Genomic DNA, 12942 nt, shown 5'->3' with positions numbered 1-12942 from the left:
GACAAAAGACCCACAAAAAGAAAGCCTGATATTAAAAAGTGGGAGTGCTCTATTCTCTGTTTTATACACACTGTTTCCTTTTTGTTCTCTTTTCTATAGAGCAGTATCCCTGGAGCTGCCTGTGTCAGGGTCCCTCACAAAAAGTTGTGTAGACAGTATGATGAGCACGTAAAGGACAGAATGCTGTCTTCTCTTGACAAGTGAGAAGAAAGAGCAGAAGAAGCCAAGGGCAGCAGCAGTTTGCAGTATTTTAATTTATTAAAATACCACCAAGTGTCACTTCTGCTCCACAGGCAGTTTGCTGTTTGTGTGTAATAAAAGAACCTTAGTCACTGAGTGGATGACAACACTGCCAAGCTGAAACAGCATGGGACTGGGAAGGACCAGCACATTCTCTGCCACTGATTTAGTGTGCAACCTACTCTGCGTGGCCACATCCAGGGCGCAATGTGCTGCCCTCAATCAGAGGACATGAAGATCCTCTGGTGGGCATTACCACAGAGTTGCAAATTTTTGTCCTACTCTATCTGCTGGCATTGCAAGCAGAGTAATTTAATTAAGTACATAAAGAACACAGAGTGTAGAGAAACATTACCCCCGTGAGTGTTTCAGGGGGAATCAAGGATCTTGTGCCTTGCAACTGGATGGATGGGGAAATAAAGAAAAAGAAATAAAAGGGGAAAAAAGAGAAACTTTTGAATGCCAACCAGGACTCATATCTGCATATAAACCAGGTGGAGGAAAGAGGGGCTGCAGCCCTTTATGGCCACTTGTTTAACACATGACTTAACAGCATGGTCAGCACTGGCTGATCCTAACCAGGAGACTATGACTCTTTCAGCCCATTCTCCCCACACCCCAATAAATTTGACAGGCACATGCAAATTCCTCCCTGCCCCAAACATGATGTCTCCTTTGACAGCTCATCAGTTTCCAGAAAATCAATCTGCAGCTGCTGCATCTGTCTAATACACACTGACAGCACTGCTGGCTGCTCCATGCGGTCACCCCTCACACTTCTTCTGCTCACCTGAGTGAAGGTCTCGGTCTGGATCTTTTCAAATTCCTCCAGAGTGACAGTTTTGGTTAAGGTTGTGTTAAACAGAGACATGACAGCTGCCTTGTTGCACTCATCCTGTACCTGTGCAAGGAGATGGATGACTTCTGGACTGGTCAGGAGTGAGAGAAAGTTGAATTCTCTCTGTTGTTTACGAAAAGGATAGTCTGGGATAGAGACGAGCCCTAGCACCAAAAAAAAAAAAAAAAAAAAAAAAAAAAAAAAAGTCATTGCCTGCAACAGCCATTCCAGCTTCTGTTTTTAGAGTACAGCTCCCTTTGGGAAGCACTTGTGAAAAGGACTCTGCTCTGATGCATAGGCCTTATCATGTAGCAGCTTCAGCAGAGGGCTGGATGAAAGAGGGAGTCTCTGCCCTGCAGCAGAGACCTTCTACAGCCTCCCATTAGGGGCTGAGGTGCTGTCTTGGTGCCTGACCTTCCCAAGGCTTTGGCTCATGAAGTTTCCATGAGAAAGAAAATTGGAACTGAAGAAACTTCCTACTGAGGCTTCAAGGCACAGCTGAGTCATCTCATCTGTGAGAGGCCACTTGTGAACCACCTCAAGGCCTTCCAGCCTTTGGAAGATTGAAGTGCACAAAATATGCCTCCCCCCACCTAGTCTTTCACTGGGGTCATTTTCCTCCTGTTTGGGACTCTAAAAGAGCCTGAGCCCTCTTCCACACCTGAGGCATTTACCCGCTGGGCACAGCAAACGCAAAGCAGTCAGCCCCAGCACAGTGCTAAGCTAATCACACTGCCAAACATTTGGTGCCATTAAGGGTACACTTGCAGAATTACTGCAGCTTAGCTGATGAGTTCAAACGTATTTTAGTGAGGTAACATCAACATGCAAATATACCCTAAAAAAGAGGAGACACACTCAAAAGTCTCACATAATCTCCTGTTGCTGCCCCTTATGAGCTCTAATCATGACCATGAACCTGAGAGTTCCTACAGCAAACCACGAATCCTATCAAAGACAAGAGGTAACTCCACTGAATTCAAACTGCTTCACTGTGACCCCTACCTTTCTCTGGTGCTTCCTTCTCCTCTTTGTCTGGCAGGGTGACATAAGAAAACATCTGGGGTTTGGAAGCAATGATTCTGTCAAAGCTGATCCTGTTCATGATGTGTTTATACTCTAATTTCACTTCCTTCTCCAGGCTGCTCATATAGTCTAACATCCTGTTACAAGACACAGAAACACTGAGAACCCATGGTGTTTGAGCACAAGTATGTCTGTAGCTTTACCGCAAACTCCACCCCTCCCTCACTCCCTCCCTCCCAAATTTGCTAACCCAGAAGCCCACCTACCACTGAACACATCAGGAGATTTGTGCAGACAATGAAGCAGCCAGCAAAAGTATCAACTGGACTTTTAATGACAGAGGCAAGTGGGGATTGAGGACTGGGACTGTAGCCTTCTTAAGTGTCTTTCAATTAAAAGCAACATCTCCACTGGGGAGAAACATTACAGAGGGACGGAGAAATAACCACAAACTAAAGAAAATAGCTGGCAGTTCAGGAAAAGTTGGGCTATCCAAGCTGGCCTCCCATTTGCCTCCTTCTGAACATCTCTTGTTGTCCATTTCCTCAGCCAGAACACTCACATTAGTGCTGAAAACCTGCTCTGTTTGCCTTAGGAAGTCATCACCCTTTACCTCAAGCAGGCAGAGTACTTTTCTTTATCCCTGTATTTCTGCTCAGGGAGACTAATTACTCTCCTACTCTCTAGTTCGGGCCGGCAGACCATGCAGGCCTTCACACCTTCCTATTTCTGAGCAGGGCAATCAGTCACGGCTGATTCCCAACAACACCACCAATGGCTCATGATTCATCAGCCCAGGGACATTAAAATGCCTCCCCGATATGAACTGCATCACAAAGAGATACTCGATTATATCCAGGTGGAGATCTCCTGTTCTGTTTGCCTCCCCCTGTGCAGATCTTCTTTTGATTTGTTTTAGCAGCTGTTAATAGGTAGAAGAGTCACCAGCAGACAATAGCCAGGTCTGTGGAGACAATGGGTGGTCTGAAGATCAGTATAGCAATGTTCTGTTCCTCAAAAGCACAGGGAGACAGCAAGGTCAGCCATGCCATTTTTGTCAACCTTCTTGCTGTTGAAGGCCACTTAACTGCAGGTGCAAGCACGGCTTGGTGGGTCTGCATAGGGAACCTACTTTATCTGGGAACCCTGACACACCACCCATCCTGCACACGTGTCCCTGGGGCTGCCATCTGCCTACTTCTGCTGCCACTCTGGGCAACAGAGTGGTGTGCTTGTGTGCAGAATGGAAGGCAGGTGAGATCCATGGTCTGTGAGTTGGCTGCTGAAGATCTGCCTCCACTGACACTTGTTTTGTAGCCCTGTGAAGTCCCACAACATTTATGGACCAAAGGCTGAGCCCCCAGACAGGTACATGATGCTTTACCTCATCTCATCCCTCAGTTTGGGAGTCTGCATAGCCAAGCACCTCATCCTCTGCAGGCTTTTCTCACTGATGCTATCCACGCCCTCTGTGGCCATGCAGTCCACGTACAAGTGGTACATGAGCAGCCCCTGCGTCTTCTTGCGCGTGCTGTCGGCAGAGGCCACGCGCTCCGCAAACACCTGGGGATCCTCGGCCAGGAACTGCAGGCAAACTCGTGGCACCCAGTACTGACACGGCAACAATGGAGCTCTTCCTGGGAAAGGAAAGTACAGCTTACAAGAGTCTACGGGGAAAACAAACCTCAGAATGGCTTGCAGTGCTGACAGCAGCTTTTCGATAGACGGGATAATTGGGCTGCGTGCAGGAGATCAAAATGAGGGACCAAAGCTGAGGACAGCAAGAGATAAGGGGCATTTCCAAACCTTTTAAGAGAACGGTACTTCATTTTAATCTGTCCACATTCCCTTTCAAAATGGCATTGACCCAGAAAGACCAACGTTTTACTTTTCTTGAAGGCAGAAGGATGGGAGATGGATTAAAAGGAAAGGTGTCTCCAAAGGGAAAACCTCAAACAGGGTGTCAAATTAAGATGTGGAGTTCTCTTCCCTGGATGTTTTTTTCAGACAAGTTAAACAGACACATATCAAGTGATAACAGTGAAAGGGATTAAATGACTTCTTGGTGTCCTTCCCATCTCCAGCTAGGAAAAGCATGGATAATGAACTGGCTCTCAGACTATATGACAGCTCCCAAAAGACCTTATTTGAAACACACCTTCTCGAGTTATTCCTCCATTGAGGATGGGTCTCCCTTCTTCATCACGCACCAGACCTTTCTCGTCTCTTTTATGGACCAAGTAGAGCTCTGTCTCCTTGTCATAATCTAGAACACCAACATCAATCCACTCGTAGATCAAGTCCTGGCTTTTGGGGTCCTCTGAGAGAGCCAAGGATTAAAACAGGGTTAGTCCATTCTCCTGCAGGCTACAGCAAATGGACTTTCCACATCAGAGTGGTGATGCCACAGTCAAATCCACTTGCTCATTTGAATCTCAGTCAATCTCACATAGTTTCTGCTGTGACCAATTAAATAATGAACTTAGGTCTTACAGCTTAGAATTCCCAACTTTTTGCACACACCAGACAGCTATGCATCTATATTGGTATCAATATGGATACAAGTCAGGACAGCATTATGCTGTCCACTCAACCTGAGGAGTTGAGTCAGTGATCAGGTGTGGTGTTCCCCAGGACAGCTGCAAGCAGAACTCAGCCATCACATGCTGGCTGCCCAAGGATACACAGAGCTTATGTTTTATGCTTCAGTTTTGCAGTCAGTCAAGCCTCTGGAGGCTGCTCCAGAGCTGTAGATGCCAGTTCCCATGCTTTAAAGCTATTGCAGATGTGTTAATATGAGCTGCAGCCACGGCTGGACATCAGTACAACCGTACATAGTAATGTCTTCTCATTGAGAAGGCTCCAAATGACGGGAAAACAATGTCCACATCACTTAATTTGGCCCAGGTTTACTATTTGTATGCTCACTGTAGTCTGAACTTGTCTTCTGATCCTGCACTTGCAGTGAAATCCTGGCAGAACATACTGTGTGGAAGGTACCTAACTCCATGAAGATAGCTATGCGCCAATAAAGAGAAATTTCATCTGTGCTGACGGGAAGTCAAAAGGCAAAGGCTACTTTTAAAAAGTGGGAACAGTCCAGAGCAGGACTGGCAGTCAGTGAGATCGCTCATCTCTTGCTCTGACTGCCTGAGCCTGATCAAAATGAGATATGGCTTTTCTGCTATTCAGAGCTACACTCATCAGAATCTACATGTTCCCTTCTGCTGAAAGGGCCTGTAACTGTTAGTGTTGCCCTGCTTGAGCAGTAACTGATTCAAGTTTTACCATGTCCAAGTACATCATCTGTAGGTAAAAGTGCTTTTCCAGGCACTGGCTTTCTATCAGAAGATCCTGGCTCCAGTCCTAGTGAGATCCACTCTTCTGGAGTTCGACAGTCATATTCATCATTGTCAAATACCTAAAAAGCAAGGACATGAATGAAATTAAGCTTTACTTCAGAAACAAGAAAACACCCAAATAAAAAATTTCATGAGAGGAAAACATTCAAATTCAGTTCCTAAACGGGCTACAAAATACGGAAACCAGTCCAGGTGCAAAAGCTGTGCTGATCTTTAGTCAACAGTTTTCTCCCAAACAGCAGTATCTGTACCTCCAGCCCTTTCCTGGGGAGAACAGACCAACACCTGGAAAGGTCTCCTGCAGCAATACTGCTGACTACTGTGTTCAGTAGGAAACATGAGGCACCTTCCCTTTGGACACACAAAGGACAATGAGGAGCACTCTCAAGGACTATTAGTTCTGACAAAAGTTGGGGGCACCCTGCAGAAGATGGTCAGCGTCTTGTAGAGACCCTTCAGAGCCCAAAACAGCTCCAAAGCATTTCCTTGTTTTGTTGCTTGCTGTGTCAATACTGGCTAAGTGTCCTGCCATCCTTAGAAACCTCCTGTGGTATAAGCAAAGAGACAGATCACAAGTACCAAACATGCTCTCTTACCTTTAATGGGAGATAAATGGGAAAGACAGAATCTTTTGTCTCCTCAATAGGTGGAATATTGTCAGGGTCATAGTGCCTTGGCATCAGCTGATTGGAGTCTATCCCCTTGCTGGCTAAGAGCTCAGCAATATCAAAGGTGAGATACAGCCTTCTCCTCCTGGTTTAAATCAGAAGGGAAATAACCATTTGATGTGCCTATAAGCATTCCTATGCCTATGACTCCACTTTTTTACTGTGCACCCCTATCAGTAAAAATATTTTTAGTACACATTGCATCCATGTCTATTTCTTCATTTATAGCACAAAATAATTCAGTGGAAGTGACCTAGAATGATCAGTTACTCCAATCTATAAATTATATAGGTGTACTACTGTACTAAAATATTATACCCATTATAGAGCATACACAAAACCAGAAATTAAAAAAAGAATGACAGAAAGATGACATAAACACTATTTAAAAACATTATTTTCTTCCCTCATCCCAGTGAATTGTCTTTTGCACCCTCTGCAATGTGTGCACGCCTCACTTTGGAGACCATTGCCTTTAAGGATAAGAATTTCTTAAGGATTTTTGATATGTCATGTCTTGAAAACAAAAACCAACACCCTAACCTGCTGCATCCATTCCACAATGATGCCTCTAGCCATTTTCTGGTTACTCACCTCTCTTCTTCAACCTTCCGAGGGTTTTGCCCTGGAATCCGTTTGAAGGGCATGTGCACTTTGGGCTTAAATGATTGTACAGGGAAATCTGACTCAGTGACATCCTCAGTGGATGGTCCAACCATTTGCTGATCCAGGAGACTTTTGAAGTTCCCAGGCAGCTTCAATTTTGTAACTAAGAGACAAAGAGATACACACGTCTGAAACCACCAGGCATCGCTTTGCTTTACATTCACACACAAACGAGGACTCTGCTGTCTACTGGGTTGCAGAAGTCACTTCACTAGATTTATAAGAGAAATCAAGCAGACATCAAATTAGAAACAGAAAGACAGACCTTTTTTCCCCCTGCTACAATATGTGATTGTGGTTTTCCAGTATCAAAATGATGGCACAGAAGAAACCTCCACTGAGGATTACTGTCATGCAGATTTTTAGGGGGCAAGGCACTGACCCGGCTCTAAGGAGCTCTGTTTTGTTCCCAGCTTTGCTATGGACTCTCTACGTGATAGTGGGCAAGTTACTGTCTCCAGTGCACAGCTTCCATCACCCTCAGAAAGGGATGGGATTCCCCTGCCTCTCTGGGGGGCCCTGAGACCAAGAGTCAGTCATAGCTGGGAGGAACTTGGTCAAGGTGGTGATAAAAGGCTTATGAATATTGCAGGGCAAAAGAAGTTGCTCAGGTCATCTTTGTCTGCTGAAGTGCCTATTCACACCTTGGGACAAACCTCTCTCTTCTCAGTTTTTGCTCAAGCAAACCACCCACTCACATCAGCAATGGTGTGAGAAAAAAATGAGTTAAACAGCCAACAATCTCACCATTTGGCCAGAAGTTTTCAACAGAAATTTGGACTAAGCAAAAAGTATACATTTCCAATAACTGGCAGAAATTAAACCATGTCATTTACCCTATAAATAAACCAAACTGTTTATATTGCTAAACAAGTTGCAAATAATAGAACAGCAGCAAACTGGGAATTTGAAGCTTAACCTAAATTAAGTAATTGCATGCAGGCTTTAAAAAGCACTATTCCCTAGACAGAGCTAAGCATTGAACTAAAAATAGATTTTAGTGGAGTGAGAGATTTTCCTTTGATGAACTTTCACACTCTATCATGGAGAAACTTAAGGTACTGATTTGTAATTGGGTATTTTGAATGTCAAGCTTTGAACCCAATTGTTCACTGTATTGCATGTGCTTCTGGAGTCATGGATGTGACCCTTGATTTAAAAGCAATTGTGCAGAGCAGCCAATAATGCTAAAGCCAGACGTTTCAGGATGGTTAGGTACAGCAAGGCTCTTCTAAGAGGTCATTCCTTGTCCTTCTTAAATGGCCCCTGACTCAACCCTTGTAGCTATATGTTGTCTGCTTACAGACTAAAGGAAATGGCCACTAACTGGCTCCACTTTCTCTATTTCCCTCCCTCAGGAAGGGCAGCTAGCCTGGCACGAATGTGCTCTTAAACACTTGCACGGTCCATAACATAGTTTTGAGGAATCCCTAAAATGCAGCTCTTGAGCTTCATGTGCATCTCTTGCTTGGGGTCTTTACAGACTGGCCCTGATTTGTATTTGTTGTCAAGGGGCACAGCTGTTCCAATTTAGTCACTTCATTGTTGCCAAATCCATGCACCATCCATTATGGCACTTTGTGCACTATCAACTATTTATGTCAATATTTAGTGTTTCATTTGCATTTACATTTCCAACCTGATGGCTTCTTCCCCCTTGAAGAAGCAGCAGATCATAAATAGAGTTCTGTCTCCACTTGTTAAAGATGAGTCTAGCTTGTCAAGATTCACTTGAGGAAGCAGTCATTTGTCCTCACTCATGAAAATAAATGTCACATCTAAGCACAGGAGGGTGGTATATACAGTTCCCATCTTTCTCTAAAATCCTCTCACACACACAGTTTCTTCCCACCCGCTGCCAGTCTATGATCCATATCCCCAGGAGTGCTCTAGGGGCCAGGAGAGTGCTGGCAAACCTTCAACCATTCTCTGTTCCTATATTTGAGCATCCATGACACAAGTGCTTGTAAGCAGGTGGCACCAGCAGCTCTGTACACACAGAGAGCCCTTGCATCTAGAGAGAACAATCTGCTCTGGGGTGCAGCTGGGTGTAGAATAAATAAATGAGAGAAGACCGTGATTTTGGCTATGGGTACCTAAATCCCAAATACAGCTCTCACAGGCAGGTCCCATTTTTTGGGGTTGTCATGTGCAGGGCCAGCAGTTTAACTTGATGATCCTTGTGGGCCCCTTCTAAATCAGGATATTCTATGATTTTCACAGTAAAGGGACATTGCTGGCTCCATGCACAGTAAGAACACATGCAAATTCAGTGTTCTCCTGGCAGTAGGACCAGAACTCCCACAGGCACCAGCACAGTCCACCCTGAACTCTGGGGTAAGTGGATATATCCAGGAGAAAAGGAAGAATGGTTTTACCACCCACTCAGATCACCTTGCTGCACCTCTAAACGAAATTCACTTTTCATGGGATATTCAAGCAGCTCAGCACCGTTCCTGAGCACTGAGAGGAAAATGAAAGCAGAGCATGAACCCAGAGGCAGCAGCCTAACTCCCAGCATGACCACCGTAGACAACCTTAAACAGTTACAGCCCAGTTTCCTGCCCCACCCGTTCCCTCAGTGTATTTACCTTTAGGGGTGTGCTGCTCCAGGTCTGCCTGGCTCACCAAAGACTGGGACACACGGGGGCCAGCAGAAGCACCCTGGAATGTGAGAGAAGTGTCAGAGCACAGTCATGGGACAGTGTGAGTGGGGGTCACAGAAGTCCAGAGAGAAAGTGTGACTCTAAGACTGACTTTACCAAATCTTTAGGAACAACTGAGACTGTGAGTAGTGGTCAGAAAAGGCTCAGAGACAGAAATACTTGAAAAGTTCAGCCCAGTGCACAGGGGCAGGGGATCTGCCAGCAGCATGTGGCCTGATGTCAGCTTAAGACGTTGACTGGGGGCTGATTAGGCAGCCAGTCATTAGGGTTTTACTACCAAATATCACCTGCAGTCACAACCACAAGCCTGCCCTGCTGTACTGGCATCCTAAATCCAGGCAATCGTGACAGTGCTGTCACTGGCTACTGAGGAAGGCAGCACAGCTCTGACCAGGATAAGCCTCATGGCTTCACTTTGTAAAGGTCAAGGTCTTGCACAAAGGCCTCTGAGCAAAGGAAGTGCTAGGACCTGAGATGAAACCTGTATGTGTCCACACCAGCTGTACCATCAGTCTTCCCCTTTTGGGACAGTGCTGGAAAAAGAACTGCTCTTTTCACTTACCCCTGAGCTACTGGAGGTTCTTGGAGTAGGGACACCAGCAGAAGCCTCATTGCTGGTACTGGGACGGCTCCTACTCAGAAAATTCCTCAATTCCTTCCTTGCTTTCTCCATCTTCTCAGGAGAACAATGCTGTGACGTAACCCTGGGCTTGCTACGAGTGGAAAGACATTGAGCCTGTCACACACTGTATCTTTGGCACGCTTCCACACCCTCCCACAGTGCTGGATATCCTTGACTTGCTACGATGAGTGGGTAACACGGAAGGTTCGATCCCCTGATTCGATACCAACCACTGCATTCACAGCCTGGGGGCCATCAGACTCACGTGGCTGCCTCAATGGCCCGCTAACTCTGGAGAAAGAGACCATTTTATTATTCCAGATGGGGTTTGGAGTGGGAAGACCAGCAGCATACACAAGAAAAGCTGCTTTCCTTAAGCAGCAGGGGCTTCCCGGATCCGTGGCAGCGTTCAAAAGGCTGCCAGGAGAATTTGAGTGAACTGGGACTACAGAAGAAGTACTACTTTTGCTGCACCCAAATCCCTTAAAAACCTTGTCACACTTGACTCTAGTGGGAGTAGCCTAGGATACCAATGCAGCTACTTCCAGGTGTAAGTCCGCCTCTTCCATTTAAATAATTCACAACAGATATTTAAGCATCACCTAACACATATTAAAATATAGCTAGAAGCTCCCCTCTTTCTCCTCCTGCAGGGGATATTTTTGCTCAGCTCACAAATAATTTCTGCTCTTCCACCTTGGGAGATGCAAGTCCAGGCAAATATCACAGCTGTACATCTTTATTTTACAAAAACCTTTGTGCACTGAGAGATACCAATTAAGAACAGCTCTCAGACTTCTGGCAGGAGGATAATGCAACCCTTGATTTTAGGCTTGTCTAAACACAGAGATGACTATTGTAACTAATTAGAACAGCTGAAGTGACACAAACCCCTCCAGCCTGCACACACATGCACTGATATAATGATGTACACATACCTGTGTAGCTTATTCCTATAAGTTATGAGTCAAAGCTCTCCATGGTGTCTCTCAAAGGTACTCCAAAGCCAATACAGCTTACTGATCAATTCCTGCTCAGGGCTAGACCCAGACTCCTCATCCAGCCCTACTTGACTTGTGGTTTGTCTCCTGAACCCTTGCTAGGACCTCTCTTACTTCTGGTAGCTCTGCAGTAGGAGTCTTCCAGCTTCCCACAGCTAAGCACTGCAAAGACCTTGCCTGGTCTTGCAGGCCACAGCTGGCACAGTACTTGTCTGGAGTCTCATCCTGACCTGCAGACAACGCCACAGAACCCCTTCCTGCCATGCCCTCTCTACTCTGCTCTTGAATGGAGTGAAAACTCTGCTCGCCCTATACTCTTGATGAGAGAGGGCAATCTTTTCACAATTTCACCTTCCTGCCTGTCTGTGAGAATGAATCGGGTACAGGCAACAGGGAAAGCATTACATGCATGCCGGAGATAAGAGGGAATAACTGTGCTGGTTTATTACTGCAGGTTCAAGCCAGTGCACAATTTTGAGAGGTTGAATCAAAAAAGAAATCAGATAATAAATCAAGGTTACCATGATGTGAATCTTTTAAGTGAAATGGAGTAAACGAACAGATTGGAAAGACCTGGGAGATGAGATCAATAATACCCCCTCCCCTCCCTCAAGCTAGAAAATCTCAAATCTCTCTCCTCTCAGCTTTGCTTTGGCATGGCAACTGGAACCTCACACCCTGAAGAATGAATTTTCCATGGAGGATTTTGTTTTTATTAGCTATTTTATGCTCTGGCCATATCTATTTTAGCAGCCCAGCAGGACTGATTGGAATCAGCCAAGATCCAAGGATTCCTGATGAATCACTGCTGGACTCTTTCGTGCCTGCTGCACCGGCACTGAGAACAGCAGCAAGGCAGAACGACCCTGTGGTGCCTCTCCTGATGTGTCACCTGAGCGTCCTCTTCTTGGGAGCAGGGCCAACATGGTAACATGTACTTTTGCCTCTTAGGACCAGAATCCTAAACCCATCCAATTAAAGAAGCTAGCTCCAGGACACAAGGTTCATCTGAACCTGTAGTAGGGGTGAGTGACTGAATCCACTCCCAGTTTAGCAGGACTGGCAATCTCTGCCTAGAACCAAAATAATATGGCTGCTGCCCATGACAGACAAGTTCCCATGACTGGGGAAAGGTGTACCAAGCCAGCCCACAGCAGGCCTAATTCTTTGCCACTTTGCTCCCTGTGTACTCACACACACTTCTGTAAAAGTCCTTCCTGAGCACTTATGTCAAAATAAAACAAACCCCTACTCAGTGTCCAGATCAAAAACATCCATCATGTTCTCCCAGCTGCACAGAGGGGAGGTCCTGTGTTTGCAACTGCAATAAAACCTGACACACACCACTTAAAATAAAGAACAAAACCAAGCATCCAAAGTTTTCCCAGCAATTCCCCAAACAAATCAGTAAAACAGCTTGTCTGAGAGCACTAAAGCTGATGCAGATATGGGAGAGCTGCTAAGCACAAAGGGAATCCTACTTTCCTGCCACCCCAGCTACTGGGATGTGTCTGGGTTTTCCAGCAGGGAGGTTTCCCAGAGCATGGTGGCGAGCTCGCTTCAGTGCCAGCCTCCAGCTAGTAGGTGGTTTGGCTGGTCCCATCCACCTCTCAGGAATGGTCTGGAGGCTGGTTTCAAAGACAAGAAGAGAGACCCTCTCACTTTTATTCAGCCTCGCTACTGAGTCAAGGAGTTGACTGCAGAGCAGTTCCCTCTTTCCAAGCTTTCAACGCCAACAGCCTTTCCACCCCCCAAAAGAATGAGCAGCATGCAGACCTAGGGCTGTCCTCCCCTCCCTCCATCCAGGGGTGACCCTAGACCCTCATCCCTGGGCAGCAGAGCTTGGCATGGAC

At 45.9% G+C, this 12942-nt stretch overlaps 1 protein-coding gene across 1 annotated transcript in view; it reads right to left on the bottom strand.

The window, feature by feature from the left end:
* DNAH1 (dynein axonemal heavy chain 1) overlaps window positions 1-12942 on the bottom strand; it is a gene marked incomplete at both ends in the record, with an annotated part of 105504 nt that overhangs the window by 56506 nt on the left and 36056 nt on the right. The window contains 8 exons of the mRNA XM_082288782.1: window positions 1031-1242; window positions 2084-2241; window positions 3489-3741; window positions 4263-4424; window positions 5393-5525; window positions 6063-6219; window positions 6729-6903; window positions 9392-9464. Of these exons, the coding sequence (XP_082144908.1) occupies window positions 1031-1242; window positions 2084-2241; window positions 3489-3741; window positions 4263-4424; window positions 5393-5525; window positions 6063-6219; window positions 6729-6903; window positions 9392-9464 (1323 nt within the window). The remainder of the gene's footprint in view (window positions 1-1030; window positions 1243-2083; window positions 2242-3488; window positions 3742-4262; window positions 4425-5392; window positions 5526-6062; window positions 6220-6728; window positions 6904-9391; window positions 9465-12942) is intronic.

The sequence above is a fragment of the Coloeus monedula genome, assembly GCF_965178545.1.
Source record: "Coloeus monedula genome assembly, chromosome: 11".
Taxonomy (NCBI): domain Eukaryota; kingdom Metazoa; phylum Chordata; class Aves; order Passeriformes; family Corvidae; genus Coloeus; species Coloeus monedula.
The sequence above is the reverse complement of the archived record's forward strand: the minus strand, read 5'-3'. Positions and strand labels throughout refer to the sequence as shown.